We start from the raw sequence: 18444 nt of genomic DNA, 5'->3' as shown, positions 1-18444 counted from the left end.
GTTTACGGGGTCATGTCGGACCGTTGTTGAAGACAGTTTACGGGGTCATGTCGGACCGTTGGAGAAGACAGTTTACGGGGTCATGTCGGACCGATGTAGCAGGACAGTTTACGGGGTCATGTCGGACCGTTGTAGCAGCTGACCGGAATCAATGTCGGGACAGTTTATGGGGTCATGTCGGACCGTTGAAAATGCTAACCGGAATCAAATGTCGGGACAGTTTATGGGGTCATGTCGGACCGTTGGAGATGCTAACCGGAATCAATGTCGGGACAGTTTATAGGGTCATGTCGGACCGTTGTAAAAGTTGCACCCTCAAAAGGTGTGCCCAATTTTTCAAAAGTCGTGCCATCAAAAGGCGAGCCTAATTCATCAAAAGGTGTGCCGGATTCATCATGGCGAGGCACGTGGGTGCCTTGGTTGGCGCGCCCGTTTGTCGGCTAGTGGCAAGAGGCGCGCGATGCGCGTGGCTGCCTCGGCTATAAGATGAAGGCTGAGGCTGAGGCAGAGGCGGAGACAAAAAACTTGCGAGAGATATTCTGAGAGTTTCGGAGAGAGATTGCTGAGAGAGATATTCTGTATCACTCTGTTGTCTGAGAAAATGGCTTCATCGTCTTCCCGCGGGCTGCTCACCCTCTTTCCCGACCTCAACGAGGCAACGAGAGAGAGAACTGGTGCGGTGGCACTGGAAACTCAACCAAGCGCCCCGGAGTTTACTCCGTTGAACTTTCCGATGCGGTCTGTGGAGCAAAGAATGGCAGGGCAGTCAGACGTGGAGGCCAATCAGTATACTCTGAAGGCATGTGTGGAAAGCATGACGGCGGTCACAAACTTGTCGAACCGGCTGCAGAGTAGGACAAATGAGGTGCAGCATTTAAACTCCCAGCTGGCTCTGCTCCAACGCATGTATAAGGATGCGCGAGCAGAGATAAGCGTGCTAAGGGCAGAAAACAAGGAGCTGAAGCGGAAGGCCACCGTGATGTTCCGATTTGGAGGTCCTCCATATGCTGCAGTGGAGGAGTATGGGGGAGTGAACGTGCTCGGCGGCGTGGAAAACACGGAGGCAGCACCGTCAAGGGCCGCCCAGGACGGAGGCAAGAAGAAGAGACCTGCAGTAGAGTAGAGAAGGGATGTCGGGGTGTGGCCGTCTGCAGGAAAGAAAACAAAGCCGTTGTGGTTTGTTGTTGGTGTTGTTGTTGTTGTTGTTGTTTTTTTTTTTTTTTTTTTTTTTTTTTTTTTTTTTGTGTGTGTGTAAAATTATGATCGGGGTTGATATAAAAAATAAAAGAAGGATTTGAAATACCATGCCATTGTCTCCACACATGATATGTTTATGTATAATATATATATAAAACTCACATGGTTTGACCTTAGATGACAGCCTGCCCACAACAAACAAAGCCGACAATTTTTTTTTTTTTTTTTTTTTTTTTTTTTTTTAATTACGAAAAATAAAATAAAAAAAAGAAAAGGAAAGTGGGGTGGTGTGTTATTATAGTTTAGAATAACAGTGGAAGCTTTGTTGTGGTTTTAAAAAATGAGATGATGATGTTTGTTAATAGAATATATATATATATATATACATATTTTTTTTTTTTTTTTTGAGACAATAAAATAAAGAAAGAAAAAAAAAATAATAATTAAATTTGGAAGCAAACGCAGGAGAGAGAGGGACAAACTTAGGTGGATGGCATGATAAAAAAAAAACAAAAGAAATAAAAAAAAAAGGGAAAAATGCAAAGTGGAGACAAATTGAGTGGATGCTTTGGCTAGTGGTAGGCCCACCAGCACTATTCATTTCAAAAATGTGGAATGGTGGAATGGTGAGCATGTGTATGCATGTGCTCTCTGTCGGTGGTGTTCATGGGCAGGGGTGAAAAATAGATTTCAAAAGGGAGAGCTTTTCTGAGGGAGGAGAACAATGACTTTCTTGTTCAGCTTTGTATTTTTCGAACTTGAATATGTTGATGCAAGAAAGCAAGAGCCCAGAATGGACTAAAGAAGAGAACAAAAGGTTTGAAAGAGCTCTAGCGATGTACGACGAGAAAACTCCTGACCGGTGGCTAAAAGTGACGGCCATGATTCCTGGGAAGTCAGTCTATGATGTGATGAGGTGGTACAAGGAACTGGAAGCAGATGTTAGTAACATAGAAGCCGGTCGGGTTCCATTTCCGGGGTACGTCACTTCCTCTGTCACATTGGAGATGGTGGATAATCACGGGTTTGATGGGTTTAGAAAGAGGCCGTTGACAGGTCGATCCTCAGATCAGCAGAGGAAGAAAGGGGTACCTTGGACAGAAGATGAGCACAGGCGGTTTCTGATGGGGCTGCAAAAGCATGGTAAGGGAGACTGGAGAAATATATCGAGGAATTTTGTGAAGTCTAAGACACCAACTCAAGTGGCAAGCCATGCTCAGATGTGGAGAGGTCCGGCGGACGGCCAAAGCGAGACTGCCGCCCGCCGGTGAAGCAGAATGGTTAAGTTGTTAACCTTGCTCTGATACCATGTAAGAATTTATGTATTTATTGATTGATGTAGATTCTTGTGTATATTGATTTGTATGTTACAAGCTATTATATAGGAGAGGTGTGAGGTAAGTGAGTGGTGGTAGTGGATGGTAGTGGAGGTGGTGGGTGGTAGTGGAGATGGTAAGTGTGTTAGGTTTAGTGGATGTAGTGGGTTAGGTTAGTGGGTTAGGTTTAGTGTACATTAACACTTACAAATATTTCATCCAACGAAAACTCAAAGTAAGCGACTTTTTGAGGAACTCACTTGAAATAGAAATCGAAGAACAAGTTGGCCATACCACTAGAGAGCTTCCTCTTCTGTTGTTGTTTGTTCATTGAGTGGATCATTCAATAAAGGCTACCCCCGCATAGGTTTGTTTTTTCCCCTCCGAATTCTCACTTTGTTGATTATCCTATATTGGGTTTCTATTTGGTTGCTCGGCAAGTGATTTATCTTGGGTTGAGTTTCAATTTTTAATTAGTTTTAGTGATGCTAGGGTTTTATTGATTTCATGACCTCATTAGGGTTTTATTTATAGCTTTGTGCAAAGGGGGAGGGTGGTGGTTGCCGGTAAAAGAAGAAGGTAAAGGAGAAAAGTGGCAATCGTCAATGAAACAGAAAAATGCGGAAGTGCAATAAATGGGTATGAGGAAGAGAGTAATTGCAGTGGGTTTTGATGCAATGTGTTGAAGTTCATGGTAACTATATGATGAATGGCTCTGATGTAATGGATGATAAATATATGGTGGTATTGATATGGTGTGATCATGTTCAAATATAAGATTAATATCAAGTGAAATAAACGAATGAAAATGTGCCACGTGTGCATTAATTTTTTTTGTCCCATCAAATAAAAATCTCCCGAAGTTGGGAACCCCCATAACCCCCAAAATGATGTTGACCAATCATGTGTTTTTATTTTTATTTTTTTTTCTTTCCTTCCTGGACCAATCACAGGTCAGTGAGAGTTGTGTGAGTTGTGTTTTTTGGGAGTCTGTAGCATTGTTGCCTATCAAATAAGTTAACATAGATGGACAGATGGTTCACATTGATAAGAAATATGAAGTTCAAGGTTTAAATTGATGCAATTGAAACTTTGTGATTTAATTTGAAGAAATGTGAAACCTTGGAATTTTTTATTTTTTTTATTTTTATTTTTTTTGTAATTTTTCCTAAAATAAAAATACGAATTGGAAACCCAAATATTAATTTTGAAAACTTCAAACCAAACAGAGTGTTGAAAAAATTAGAGAAAAATGTGATGGTAGAAAAGAATGTAATAATAATATTTATGAAAAGTTGTAAACTGATTGTAAATAAACGAGAATCTTTATAAAATTGCAAAATCTCTGCTCTGTTTTTCGGCCCTTCTTTTCTTCACTTCCCCGCCACCACCCGTTCCTCCATCGACAGCCCCAACTCCCTCCACCCACCTTTGGCCACTCTAGCCCTTGGATCATCTTCTGTCCAATGCGGTACCCCCTCTTGGTTTCCATTGGGTTTACCTTGTTCACAAGTCGACCCATGGCAACAAGAAAAGGCAATCTTGTGCTATACTCCGGTGATATCTTTCCTACCAAGGCACACAAACTCCCATCGTGTCCAAGATCACAGAACTAGATAGATTTCAACAACACGACTACGTATATATACTTGTCCTTTAAGAGTATATTTATGCACTTGCTTATGATCATATGGTTTAACTAGGCCACCCTCTACAGCACTTCACTCTACCCTTTTGCAACCACAACCCTACCCCAAGTCCCTCTCCTCATCTTCATAACCCCACACCTCCATCACCTTCCGTTGCCTCCCTGCACTCTTAACAACCCCTATCCATTATCTCGCCCTCAACGACCCTTGGTTCAGATAGCAACTAGACCACAACTCCCATCTCTCTCTCTCTTGAGGTTTTGATTTTGAGATTTTCTTTCAGGGTTTTGATTTTAAAGTAGGATGGCAGATGCTAGGAAGGGTGGAAGAGGGTCATTGACGATTGGGTCGGTTGAATGAGTAACAGTGTGAAAAGGAGGTGGAGGGATGAGAGAGGGATAGAAGTGGCAAGAGGAGTTTATGAAAGACTGGTGGCTGGAGAAGAGTTGAGGGGCCAGGGGAGTTGATGAGGGGCTTCAGGTAGTAAGGGTGGCCAGGAAGGGTTACATTTGGCAAGGGATGGTGGGGAAAGGAAAGGGTTGGCCAAAGCTGGTGTTGGCCACCAATGTTGCAAAAGGAATGGAAGATGGGGAAAGAGTATTTTTGTCTTGCTAACTTGTGATACCACCTTATGCTATTAATTTTAAACATTTCATCTCTTTTGAAAATTTTGAAAACATCCCACTAGCAAATATGTTGTCCCTACCATCTTTGTACAATTTCCCAATTATTATTATTATTATTTTTAATTGTTACACTGACTCGCAATTTCTCCCAAGTTTTTAAGCATATGACCTTTTGTCAAATTTCTTGCATTTACACGCCATGTAATGGTCAGGACTCTGTAGTGCACAAATTACTTAAATCAATACCACCATTGGTTCTCGTTGATGAATTTCCCATTCCAAATTGTAGTTATATACCGATTCCATTCATATGATCTCCATTAATGAGTTTGATGGATTACAAAATGACTCATCTGACACTTTTTTGGGTCAAAAGAATAAAATCAGATGACATTATTACTATCTCGGACACTTGAAAGAGTAGATTGATATATAAAACCATATACAACAATGGAAATATAAGAATCAACTTGCTGGCTTATACCTCAATGTGATGCAAGCCCTCTTTGTTTACCTTTGCACTGCCAGATTTAGCTATAGATATTTCTCTTTCTCTACCTCTTTCCAAATGTTCGAGGAAATCCATCACCACAGGATCAGTCCAAGGAGCTCCACGAGGAGATTCAGCACCTGCAACCCACCCTAAATGGCCCCCTTTTGGTGTAACTATCAACAAACAGTTCGGGTTTTCCTGCAACAGCACGTGATACAGAACATTAGAAACAAACATTTTGCACATGCTCAGCTTTCTATCTCTTCATGTCTTTCCCTCTTATCCTCTTTCTTTTGTGATTCTTATACTTTTTACTTTAGATCAAACATACAGGAACATCGTGTGAAAGCTTTTGCAATGCCTGTCAGTGTAAGCTCTCTTGAGGACAGACAATCATATCAGTGCTCATGTCTGTACAGTTACAGAATTTTTTGGGAGTGCTTTCCAAATATATAGCAGTATCTAACAATATCGAGAGCAAAAGAAGTAAAATGGAGGTTATGCAAAACTACAATAGCACTCAAGAAAACAAGAAAGCATTAGTAGAACAAAGCCATGGCTGATATCATTACATGCGACTCATATTGTATCATATTATGAAAAATAAGTTTGGTTATCTATTTCTATATCAACAAGGATGGAGCCCCGAATTTGCTTCAGAAGCAATCCGTGCATAAAAAACAAATAGCCAGTAAAGTTCAAATGCTATTAAAGAATTAAGAAACAAAACACATGTTGCAATTGAAGTACACATTTTCTCATTCCAACAATAATTAAGAAATTTGCATATGCACTGATAATCAAAATTTTAAAATATTCATATACATATATATTTCTTATAACATCTAACAACTACGCAAATAAAATTATTTAGTACCTAAAAAGTAACCATACTGCTTGTTATTTGCACACAATAAATAAATAAATGGTTGCTCATATTTATGAATGACATGCAAGATATTTATCATTAGAAAAAATTGATACATACCAAGATGCTATGAAGTATGAGTATTTTGACAAACATGACGTACCCATACCGGATACTTACACTGTATTGATACTTTGCACGGCTATTTTTGCATACTTGCAAAGTACGCTTAACACCTATGAGATTTTTCTTTTTAATTTTTGTCGTACCATAAAGGCACCTAATATATATATACCGAAGCCGGAATAATATTTTCTTCTACATAGAGGTGAAGTCAAGGTTTTAAAAAGCGGCCGCAACCGTTACGTAACGCCGTTACGTAACGGTTTTGGCGGTTAAAGCCACCCGTTACGGCCGCTTTTGCAGTGTGATTGAGATTCACAAGTGTGTCGGCTGTAACGGCTGCCGTAGCAGTTGTAACGGTGCCGTAACAACCGTAACGGCCTGTTACGCACCGTTACGTAACGGTTCCAAGCTGTTTCTTTCAAAAAAACACAAAAAAAAAGTTGAAAATGGGAAAAAAGGGATAGAGAGAAGAGGGAAGATAAATAGAGAAAATGGAAGAGCAAAAGATAGAGAGAGAGAAGAGGGAAGATGAAGAACGTGTTATTGATTTGTTGAAGCTGTATGACCTATGCTATTCTATTCAGTTGCTATCACTAAACCATTTTGTTTGTGTGTGTCTATCTATATATTGTTTGAAAATAAAAATAATAATAATAAGTGTGGTCATTATCTATTTGACTTGGTTAAAATATGTATATATATATATATTTAGGCTCTTATTTATTCTCATACTTTTGTTATTGTTTATCTAATATATAATAATTAGTGATTGAATTTTTGTCTAATATAAAGTCATTAATTATTAAAATAAAATGTAAAAAACTCAGTTTATAGTGATTTAAAAATATGAAATATATTGGATCATACTTAAAAATTTACAAAAATTGATCAATATTTATTTTTAATCCAATAAATATGATCATGGAAAAAAAAAATATACGTATCGGTAAGTTTTTTTCAAATTGTGCGAAAAATAAAAAAATTCACAGTTCCGATTACCGCAACCGTTACACTACGGCCTTTACACCCCGCAACCGCAACCGCGTCACCGCTACCGTTACGACGACCGCAACCGCTTTTCAGAACCTTGGGTGAAGTTGGTTTCACTGAATTTTTTTTTATTTAATTATTATTATTTATTTTTTATTTTATTTTTTGTAGCATGATTTGAAAATTAAATTTTGGTTTGTAAGTTATTTCATATAATAACATTTAATTTTGGTTTATACCTTCCTTTTGGTATTAAATGTGAATTGCAGGTTTAAACTCAACCAATAAACTACTTTAGTAATTTTTGCATGACTCCAAATTAAAAATAAGTACTTTTTTTTACTAGCATGCTCAACCATAACCGTACCTTATTATTATTATTATTTTTTTACATTTTACCGTATCGACATACTTATACCTGTACACATGTTTCATAGCCAAGAAAGCCCTTTTTCCTTTTTTAGCGCATTCTTCTTTTATTTTTAGCACATAGGACAGTTATGTTGTCGTTGAGTCTTTGGGGGGAAAAAGGCAACACTATTAGAAATCGTAAAACAAAAGTCACAAGTGAAAACAAAGCAAACTTCCACCACTTTGTTTAGTTTTTGCACTTTCCTGTTCCTAGTCAAACTTAACAAAGAAAAATATAGTATCAGGTTTTATTTTAGCCAATTTGAGAGTCACACCAACAAGCTATGTTACATGGACTCAAGTATACAAGTATTAGGTAGGATGTGTATCCAAGTGTCAAATTTTCATAAACTTAAATCTTAGGATCTTAGGATACGTGTCCAAAATTAGATATGGGTACGGATGCGTCATATACACATATATTACATATTGTGTAATATCCTCGAATGAGATGTGAATTATGTAGAAATTTACTGGAAATTAAAATGGATTAAAGAAAAATATAAATTTCTGTCAATTCATTTGATAGGCTAAAAATATTGTTTTATTAACAAATGTGAGTTTCTTCTTTTCATATATCGTAACAAATTAACCAATAAGGCAAGTGCAATAGTCAAATACTTCCCTCTTCCCACATAATTGCAGAATTGCTACTATCATGGGTAGCTGGAGACATATAGATATTAATTTTCTGCCAATTTTACTTGGGCCTTGTAGAAATGCAGAGATCATAGAGGACTTATCAATTATCGCAATTCCCAGCAACCTAAACTTATTACAAATTTCACAAAAACCCTAGGCCTTGATATAACAAATATATAGTTACAATTTGCACCTATGGTGAAGACTAAAAAGTTGCACCAATAAGAAGTAATTTGATTGACAAGAAAACCCAAAGATGAGAAAAGGCAAAAATAGCATGAAAAAAGGGGAGAAAGAGAGCACAGATGGCAAAGGTTTAAAATAGATTTGAGTATTGAGAAAGATGAATCACAAGGGGAGTTCATATAGCCAACCACCGGAAGCTGAGATTGGTGGGTTTCTCTAACGCCGTGTTTAGAAAGGGAAAGGGGAAATGAGTGTAAAACTAAGTGAAATATAGGTAAATTTTATTCATACTTCACTTATCTTCTCCCTTTTCCTTTCCAAATTCCTCCTCAAATCCCCCCACCAAACACAGTGTAAATGATACAAAATCATTATTTTGGACAGAACTGAGATGAGAAGAGGCAAGTATAAAGAGAACATGACTCCTGTTTCATTTTTGTCTTTCTATTTTCTTTGGCCAAAAACAAAGAAATAAACAAACAATAGGCTCCCTCATTCTACTTAAATAAGAAACCATATGATGGAAAGTTTTAAAGAAATCGAATTGTTAACTATTTCCTCACTTCATAAATTCTCCCCTATTTATGACAAAACCAAAAAGATAAACTTATTATGAAACCCATTAATCCTCTCTCCTAATCCTTGTTTACAGTGGAACTAAGAACCAACAGGAAATACCAACCTGCGACAACAATATAAAAACAGAATTGCATAGAGAATTTGTGTGATCCAGTCATAAGAGACATGCAATGTGCTACGGTAGCATATAATATAAGCTAGCACTGTGCATGGAGAGAGAGAGAGAGAGAGTGGGAGCATACTTGAATATCTTTGCGAGGGATTCCCCTAGATGGAGCAATTGGATCATTTGCAGCCTGCGAACCATTCAATGCAACATATTATAAAACAAATAACTAATTTTCTTTGCTTATTCATTTTTTCCTTTCAATGGAACTTGCTAAATGGCACAATTCAAAGTTCAATTACGAATGATTTGAGAGTTGTCTGTCTTGTAATTCTCAATTCAAATAAAAATGAATTCTCAGAGCCGAATCATGTGCAGTGCATTTATTTCTTCTTCTTCCTATACTCTCCCTCTCTGATACAATCACTTGGGTTGATTTTACCCTTGAAAATTAGCTTGCAAAGGAAGGGTGCTCAAGAAGCTTATATGTACATGGCTAAGCCCTTTCATGGAAGCCCTTTCTATTGACCAACCCAATGGTATCCATTTCCCTTCTAAAGGCTTCACTCACCTATCAATTTCCAACAATCTTGGCAGGTATTTTAATCCAGACTGTAAGTGGTCCCCTCCATGGCTTGTACCGCAAAGCAGCCACTCATTGGATCCCATACTCTCATACGTTGCATCTGAACCCATACTCAACATGGTGATTGGTTCTGACATATACCATTTGCAAGCAAAAATGTTGCACTTACTAAAGACTCTATTATCACCATGCTAAAATGGAGAAACCTTACATTTCAAAATGAGCAGGAATAAAAAATGTTGCACTTACTAAAGACTCTATTATCACCATGCTAAAATGGAGAAGCCTTACATTTCAAAATGAGCAGGAATCTAATAACCAATACAACTAAACAGGAACTGAAGGCACTAGCATCGATATTATTATCCAGCTGAGTTGGCATAACTAAACAGAGATGTTTTATACTGACTCACCCTCTATGGCAACTGGCAAGAAAAGGTCTTCAAGACATACCTGAACTAAATAAAAAAATAAAAAAATAGAAACCTTCAAAGAAAATAAAATATCTGTAAACCCTAACCGTTGTAGAGAGAAGGAGAAGAAGTTCCCCACTACATCACTTAGATCGCAAAGAAATTAGGCCATAGCGAAGCTTTTGAATGAATCAAACACCTAGTGAAGTTGTCAAAAGTCCCTAGAGAAGCATTCAACAATATTGAGGCCCTGACGAAGTTGTCAAAGGTCTTAGTGAAGTTGTCGAAGGCCGATTTCTCTTTCTTCATTTCTCTCTCTCCATTTCTATTCTTCAATTTGGTACATTCGTACGATCTAAGTTATGTAGTGAGCAACTTCTTCTCCTTACAGATGTTTTATTTTCTGTGAAGTTCACTTTTTATATTTTTTATGTAGGTACTAAAATACTTTTTCTCTACTCATCCCACATTTTTCTAGTCATTAGAATCTTGATAAAGAAGTGTGTTAACCAAAACACACACTTCTTCCCTAAGCATTTTCATGCCTCAATAGGGATAAAATATTGCAATTATAATTATGTGGTAAATTAATCAAATCTAATTAACCAATAAATCAACATATCTATACTATACCAATGAAAGATTTAATTTTAAAGCTTATCAGCTATGGATTCGTACGTTCGTACATAGTGACATGAGAAATGATAAAGAAATATTGCCTGTATGCAAAGCAAAGGCGTGCACACATGTTTAATGGAATCTGCACTGCTTGAGTTAGAGTAGTAGTCATCCGCTGATTTGAACCCAAATGAAACTGCAAGATGTTATAGAGAACTTATGAGTAGTCATCATGATGTACAAGAACAATGTTTTCAAATAATTTGACAAATATACCTCGAGTTAATCCCTCATCAAATTCCTTGACAGACTTGGCATTGGCAGCCAATTCGATATTAAATTCACCACCCATATCTTCAAATAGAAGAGAGTGCCTAGAAAAAATAATAATAATTCTAGTAAAACAATTACAAATAGAGACTTGAACTACAACATATTAAGAAAGCAAAGACAAAAACTTATCACATAATTACTTCTTGAAAATTTTGCAGAGAGAATTAGCAAGAGCTTTGTCATAAACAATGTTAAAGCCCTTGCGGAAGTCCTCATCTGCAACAACCAAATTGAAAGGATTACACAAGGATGCTGCACCAGAAAGAGGGCAATTATGAGATTCCTGCAAGCACACATATAACGTTGTGAATGAAATAGAAAAAATGTGATAAAGTGAAAAACAGTGAAAAACAAGTCGACCCTAAAATATAGCTCCTTAGAACCAGCTCAACAGAATATAACAAAACTCTACCATCATTTAAACCCAATGTCCAACATAGTTACCACATCACCAAGAAAACCAATGGTTGCAGAAAAAAATGCTAAAACTAAATTAGAGTTCTTAATTAAACTCAACATCCTGACTTTGTGCAGTTCACACACTCGTAATCCCTCTTCTAAAAGCTATACAAGTAACGCCAAAAAAGAAGAAATTTATCGCATATAATAGGTTTCGAATCCTTATTACACAAATGGCTAAATCACACGCTGCCATGTGTCAACATGGCGGAATCTTCAAGATAATAAGGTTTGGGCTTAATCAAGTTAAGTCATTTGTCATACAAGGCTTACAAACAAGGAAAAGAAAAATTCCCTCCAATTGAATTTGCCTGCATGTCTTCAATTAAATATTTATTTTAATCTCTTTAAGATAAATAAATATAAAGATAATTATCAAATAGTTAGTGTTCTATCAAAACTCTCTTCTACCCACAACTATAAATAAGGGTGACCCCCAACAAAATTGGTTTTCATATACACAATTGCATACATCAAGCAAGGGAGAGCTCTACATATAAAGCTTCTAAGGCCCTAAGGAACTTTCTCATTCAAGTCTTGTCGCCATCGTCACTCAGTTTGGAGAAGATTATGCTATTTGACTTGAGAACAAGCTGTCAAGTTTTCGAGTTAACATTGAAGAGAGGAATCACACTATTAATTTGTTTGCTGAAAATTGTATTAGCTTTATTCAACATTAATAAATTGAATTTTCTTGCTACAATTTTGCCTCGATTTTTAGACACAAATTCGTGTGTAAAAGGTTTAATCATATTCATATTCTTAGAAAATAAAAAATCCCATCAACTCTCAAACCCACTTATCACTTTCACCATATGCCCTTTTGTTTTATGACTTTTCCCTTATTAGCAAAGCCTTCAATTTTATGTTATTTTATTTACTAAAATGTATCAAACTACAATCATGCCCAATGAATCATAATCTGGAGCAGAGAGAAACCCCAAACAAATATAAGGGAAATAACACCCACAACTAGGTAGGGAGATTCAACCCCTTAACCTCTCAATGCAATGAAAAGGTCTTAGCCAATAGACTAGTGTCATTAGTTGCAAAGCTTTCAGTTTCAACCATATGCAATGTAAAACAGATTTGGCCATTCATATACTAAAATTAAGGCTTATGAATTGAGTGAGGTTCAAATGGGTAGGGTGCAGTATTTGGGTCTTCCATTGGAGGATAATCCTAGAAGTGACGCTTATCCAGTGGTGGAAAAGATTGGCAAGAGATTGGAAGGGTGGAGTAAGGCTTTATTGTCACGTGGGGGTAGATGTACTTTGGTTAAGACTGTTTTGAGTGGTATTCCAATTTATTTTTTTATCTTTGTTCAAGATTCCGGTTAAGGTGACAAGGTCATTAGAAAAGTTGATGAGGGATTTTCTTTGGAAAGGCAAGGATGAGGGGAAAAAGGATCATTTAGTGAATTGGGAGTTAGTTTCGTTACCTAAGGAGAAGGGGGTTTGGCTATCGGTAACATTTTGGCTAGGAACATGGCCCTTCTTGGCAAGTGGTTATGAAGATTTTCACTTAAGACTGATTCAATATGACATTCGGTTATTAGAAACAAATATGGGACTCATGACAATGGTAGGGATTCATGGGTGGTTCTGAGGGGTAACTGTCGTGCTCCTTGGAAGGCAATTTCTCAAGTTTACACGTGCTGGTCTCGTCATCTTTCTGTAAAAGTGGGCAATAAGAAACTTGTTCGATTTTGGGAGGATGTTTGGATGTGTCGATCTTCTTTTGTTGTTGATTTATAGAGTGGCTCGATCTCATAATTCTTCAATTGCTTCCATGGCTTATTCATTTTTGGCTCAAATTTCTTGAAATTTTGATTTTTTTAGGAATCTTAATGATAGGGAGGCTTCACAGTTGACTTTTCTGTTGTCCAGGATTGATCATTTTTCTTTATCTCCTCTGTTGGAGGACAAGATGGTTTGGGCTCTTCATTCATCGAGGATATTTTCTTGTAAGTCTTTTTTTGATTACATTATTGATAATCCTCATGTCCCCCAATTTCCTTTTTGCAAAATAGTTTGGAAGGCTTGTGCTCCTCTAAAGGTAAAGGTGTTACATGTGGGTCTTGGTTCATGGAGGCATTTTGACAAGTGATACATCACAAAACCGGAGTCCTAATCTTTTTCTAAATCCTTAGTGGTGCATTTTGTGTTGTAAGAATAGGAAATCCGTAGATCATTTATTTTTGCATTGTCCAATCGCTTTGAATTTATGGCATAGATTGTTTTCTTTGGGGAATGTTATGTAAGTAGCCCCAAAGGGGAGTGCGCATATGCTCCTTGTTGACTTTCGCACATTCGGAGGTTGAAAAGAGCCAAGATGCTCTGGTCTCGTGCCTTCTTCGCAACTTTATGGGTTCTATGGATGGAGAGAAATGCGAGGTTGTTTGAAGATAAGTTCCAGGAGGTGGACTGTTTGTGGGATAATGTTTGTCACTTAACTTCTTTTTAGGTGTTAGGGAGTTCTTTATTTAAGGGAGTCCCACTTTTTTTGTTAGCTAGAGATTGATTGGCGGTGTGTGATAGGCTTTTGCTTGAGGTTAACTTGTTAGGGTTTTGTTACTTTGGATGCCATTGTCCTTTTGTAAGAGGATGCCTCATCCTCGCTTACTTTTTTGATTTATCAATAAAGTTCTATGTTGTTGATAAAAAATAAATAAATAAATAAATTTGATGAAATATGGTTTTGGAGTTTCCAAAAACCAAAAAATACGGACTGAAAATTTGTTTTAATCTTTTAATCAAATTTCATTTTAATTTTTAGATACACTTAAAAAGTACAAAATTTGTTATAAAAAAAATTAAAAATTAAAAATCACTAAATATAAATAATAATAAAAAAACCCCCAAAATAAAGTACAAAAATTCATTACATTTTCATATTTATTGAATTCATTTAGATTTTTTCACAACTATTTGACTTTTTAAGTACCTTTTGATTAGGTGCATCTAAAAAAGTTGACTAAAATAAGAAAAAAAAGTTCACTAAAGACAATCAGAAAACAAAAAACTCCAAACTATTTTGGAAAACTCAAAACCAAAAACGTAGTGTTTCTTTAATTCTATCTTACTCCTACTGGCATGTAGGTTACTACTGTTTGGCAGTTAGCAAGAATGATGTTGATTCCTAAAAAGAATCAAAAACAAAATTTTCATGATCGAGCTCAAGTCAAAGAGGTCAATAATCAGTCTCACTTTTCATCCAATAGTACACTATGAACTTATAGGCATATAAGAAAGGGAGTAAATGAATCACGATACTTAAGATATTTAGAATCCACCAACAAAAGTAAGCTTTGAGAGGCATTCAAATATCAAAACTCATGAGAATGGATAATATGATTGATTCATAGAAGCACAACGTAATTGAAATTCGAAAACTAAAAGTTAAAAAAATAACGATAATAACTATCACATGAAGGAAGAAAGCAAGTTAGCAACACAAACTCGAAGATCTTAGAGACCTTCAAGAACGTATTTATTTCTAGTGATGCACCACTAAAATAAAGCATGCACTTTGAAGATGTGCCGACAATTTTCACAAGATACTTGAAAGATAAATCAATTAGGATAAGCAAAATTGACAGTGTATGAATTGGCGTAGGAATTTAGAAAAGGAAAAAGCTGAAGCAAATTAAACCAAACAAAACAGAAAGAAAGGGGGGAAAACAATATACTGTACTTTAGTCATCCTACCTGACCCAAATATTGAACAAGAATGTTTGCTCCAAGTGACCAACCAACAGCATATAAATTGGCATTTGGGTACCTAGTGCCAACATGTGCCACTACTTCCCGAAGATCTTCTATAAATGAAGCTGAATAGAACTGCATATCACCCAGTGTTACGAAATAAACCACAACACATGAAAATGCTTCACTAAATTCAAATTGCATAATTTGATTTAAAAAAAAAACTCTATATTGAATTGGGATTGAGGGTTACCACAATCAATTTCCTCACATTTTACAACTATTATACATTATAGGCCCATGGAAATTATCTTGAATTTGTTTTACTACACCATACCCATTAATGGCTATGGGCTTTCCTCTTTTGTACAACCCTACTATAGCCACCTATGACAATCCATGAGAAACACATTAACCTGTCAGATGATGGGGCAATACAAATAGAAATTATCTTAAATTCTTCTTACTAGACCAGCTCCATCATGGACTATGGGTTTTCCCTCTTTTATATAAACCCACTTATATTCATCAATGACAATCCATGAAAGAGTCAGTAAGATACCGACTGATAGGGGGATTCAATCAGCTATAACTTGATTTAAAAAAAAAAAAAAAAAAAAAATGAGCTTCCAAGTAAATACAAGTATTTTAGGATAAAAATACATTATCAAGAAGTATTTTAGGCCAAAACAATGTTTCATTATTCAGAGAAGTACACATTTCCCAAAACAAAGCGAATCACTTTCAACAGTTAAGAACCTGAGGAGTGGTGACAGGGCTATCTCCACAGCCACGGCTATTGAAGACAACAACTCGCCATCGATTTTTTCTTGCTCTTGCTAGCATATGCCTCACATAAGTATCCCCGCTCCCTCCCGTTAGACCTGGCTGCAACCATTCATTGTAAGGACAATTATATATCCAACACTTGCTTTTTCTGGCAGCATGGAATCCAAGCCTTACATTTGGAATTGGAGGCTACATATTTCAGTTAACAGTCCAGATGGTTTCAATTCCAACTCTAGAAGGGTTGCATGTCATGCCGCCGAACAAACTTAGGTTTTGCTATACATACTCCGTTTGGATCGTGAGATGAAAAAACATATATATATATATATATATTTATACTATTATATATGTGAGCACATGACTTGGTGTCTTGTGGCGGCTTCTGCTTTTATCATGTGGCAAATTTTTCTATCTTAAAATAAAAAAATATTATTCAAAGGCGTGAGCAAGAATTGAACCCAAAACCTTAGGTTGCGTTTGGTAGAGCTTTCTAATTATGATTTGAGAGTAGGAGTTGTATTTTGAGTTTATAAATTTTGGAATTATGATTTGAGTGTGGAAAATTTGTTTAGTAAAAGAGTTTTGAATTGAGTGAGAAATTTTTGATGTGACATATGATATTTGATACAAAAACTTACAACTCATGAACAAACATAACTAAAAATTCTATTATAACACAAAAAAATTTTAAAAATTTGGAAATTATTTTTTCGAATGTATAAAAATTAACATATGTCAAATGCAAAAAAAAAAATTGCACTTTTCCGGTCAACCGGTGGGACGTCCGGTGAGACGACCGGTTAGTCCAAATTTTTCGCTTTCGACTACGTTTTCAAAAGTGAGCGTGGAATTAATTTTTGCAATTTGTAAACAAATGTCGTGTTCAAATTAAGCTCAGGAACGTGTACCAAACACAGCCTTATATTTCATTGAGAACAGTCTTACCATTTAGACAACATCCATATTATGATACTAATTTCTTTATTATTTATTTTTATAGCTACTTATCTGAATTGCACATGTATTGCATGAGCCACCCACTAATATATATATATACATATATTGTGATCTAACATCTAGATGAAAAATGAAAAGAATATTGTGTTTTCTCATTATCATATCTGAATTCGTAAGAAAGAAAAGTGAGAGATGTAAGTAAGAACAATGTCAGTGCAATAAATATTTTTTAACCAATCAACTTGAATTTTACCAAATATCACCCCTTGAATCAAGTTAAATATATTTTTTTTATTCTTTTTCACCATTTCTTATTATTTCAAACCCTATCTTATCATTTCCCATTAAACCACCAAATCCAAACACTTGCTCACCAAATTTATAAATCTCATTTCTTATCCTTTCCATCAAATCACCAAATGCAAACGGAGTCTTGTGTCTCCAATTGTTTTTGTGTGGAGAGAGAGAGAGAGAGAGAGAGAGAGAGAGAGAGAGATAGAGGAGTATGGAACGCTGACCAGTAAAATAAGGAGAGGAGAGTCAGGTGGGAGGCGAAAATCGTCGCCGGAGACCCAATCGAGAGCTACGGAGCCATTGTCTTTGGTCCTGAGACACTCACGGCGGAACCTGACGTTAGGAAGAGATCGGAAGAACGCGGCGAAGATGGTCTCCACATGTCGATTCCAACCAATAACAGGATATGGTTTATAGGGACGGTTTAGAATTTTGATTGCGGGTAGGGAGTCCCGACCTCCGCCGCCGACCACTTCCAGAGACGGGTGGGGGTGGTGCTCGGCCGGCATTGCGGCGGTAGCGGCGGCAGGGTTGAGGCTTCGGATGGGGAGGAAGGAGGTAAGAGGGGCTGCAGAGCCTAAGGAGGCTCTCGCCATTGATGAAACTCGAAAGGGGTTTTAATCTGTTCCCAAATTAGATGAGTGGCTGATGACAGAGGAGTGCATTATAGGACCACGTACGGAAGCTCCAGAGGAGCACTGAATATTTTTATTTATTTATTTGGGTGATATATAAAGGATAAATTATAAATGCATCTTTTGAAATTTGATTAAAATATGAATTATTTTTTATAATTTTGAAAATTATATTTTACCTTTTAAAATTTCTAATTTCATAATAAATCGTTCATTTTATTAATAAATCATTAAGTCAATTAACAGTTTTTAATGATGTTAAAAATATATTTCAATTAATAATTTAAGTAATTTTATTATTGTATAGGATAGCAATTATAAATTTCAATTTTTTAGTTAATTCTGTTAAATAAAAAATTCTAATGAGAGATATTTGTAATTTTTTAAACTATACGAACAATCTGTATTTTAAACAAATCTCAAAAGTGTATTTATAATTTATCCTAAAATGTACTATAACTTCA

The 18444-nt window shown here is 36.2% G+C and overlaps 1 protein-coding gene and 1 pseudogene across 2 annotated transcripts; one reads left to right on the top strand and one right to left on the bottom strand.

The window, feature by feature from the left end:
* Positions 1–1931: 1931 nt before the first annotated feature.
* Positions 1932–2547, top strand: LOC145797058 (transcription factor DIVARICATA pseudogene; annotated as a pseudogene).
* A 2510-nt stretch (positions 2548–5057) lies between these two features.
* Positions 5058–18044, bottom strand: LOC145797057 (esterase/lipase/thioesterase family protein). Of its 2 annotated transcripts, XM_082883193.1 has the most exons (8): positions 17570–18044; positions 16065–16193; positions 15309–15440; positions 11280–11422; positions 11083–11180; positions 10908–11002; positions 9326–9379; positions 5058–5479 (listed from the first exon to the last, which is right to left on the bottom strand). In XM_082883193.1, exons 1-8 carry the CDS (start codon positions 17939–17941, stop codon positions 5267–5269), a joined length of 1236 nt encoding a protein of 411 aa, XP_082739319.1. In that variant the 5' UTR covers positions 17942–18044; the 3' UTR covers positions 5058–5266. The 2 variants fall into 2 exon arrangements, with proteins under 2 accessions (XP_082739319.1, XP_082739320.1); XM_082883194.1 differs by lacking the exon at positions 16065–16193 and having other exon boundaries at positions 17570–18029.
* Between the last annotated feature and the right edge of the window lie 400 nt (positions 18045–18444).

Source organism: Camellia sinensis, chromosome 8, assembly GCF_055761805.1.
Source record: "Camellia sinensis isolate YWXY chromosome 8, ASM5576180v1, whole genome shotgun sequence".
NCBI classification, from domain to species: domain Eukaryota; kingdom Viridiplantae; phylum Streptophyta; class Magnoliopsida; order Ericales; family Theaceae; genus Camellia; species Camellia sinensis.
Note: the sequence above shows the minus strand (reverse complement) of the source record. Positions and strands in the feature narration are given on the sequence as shown.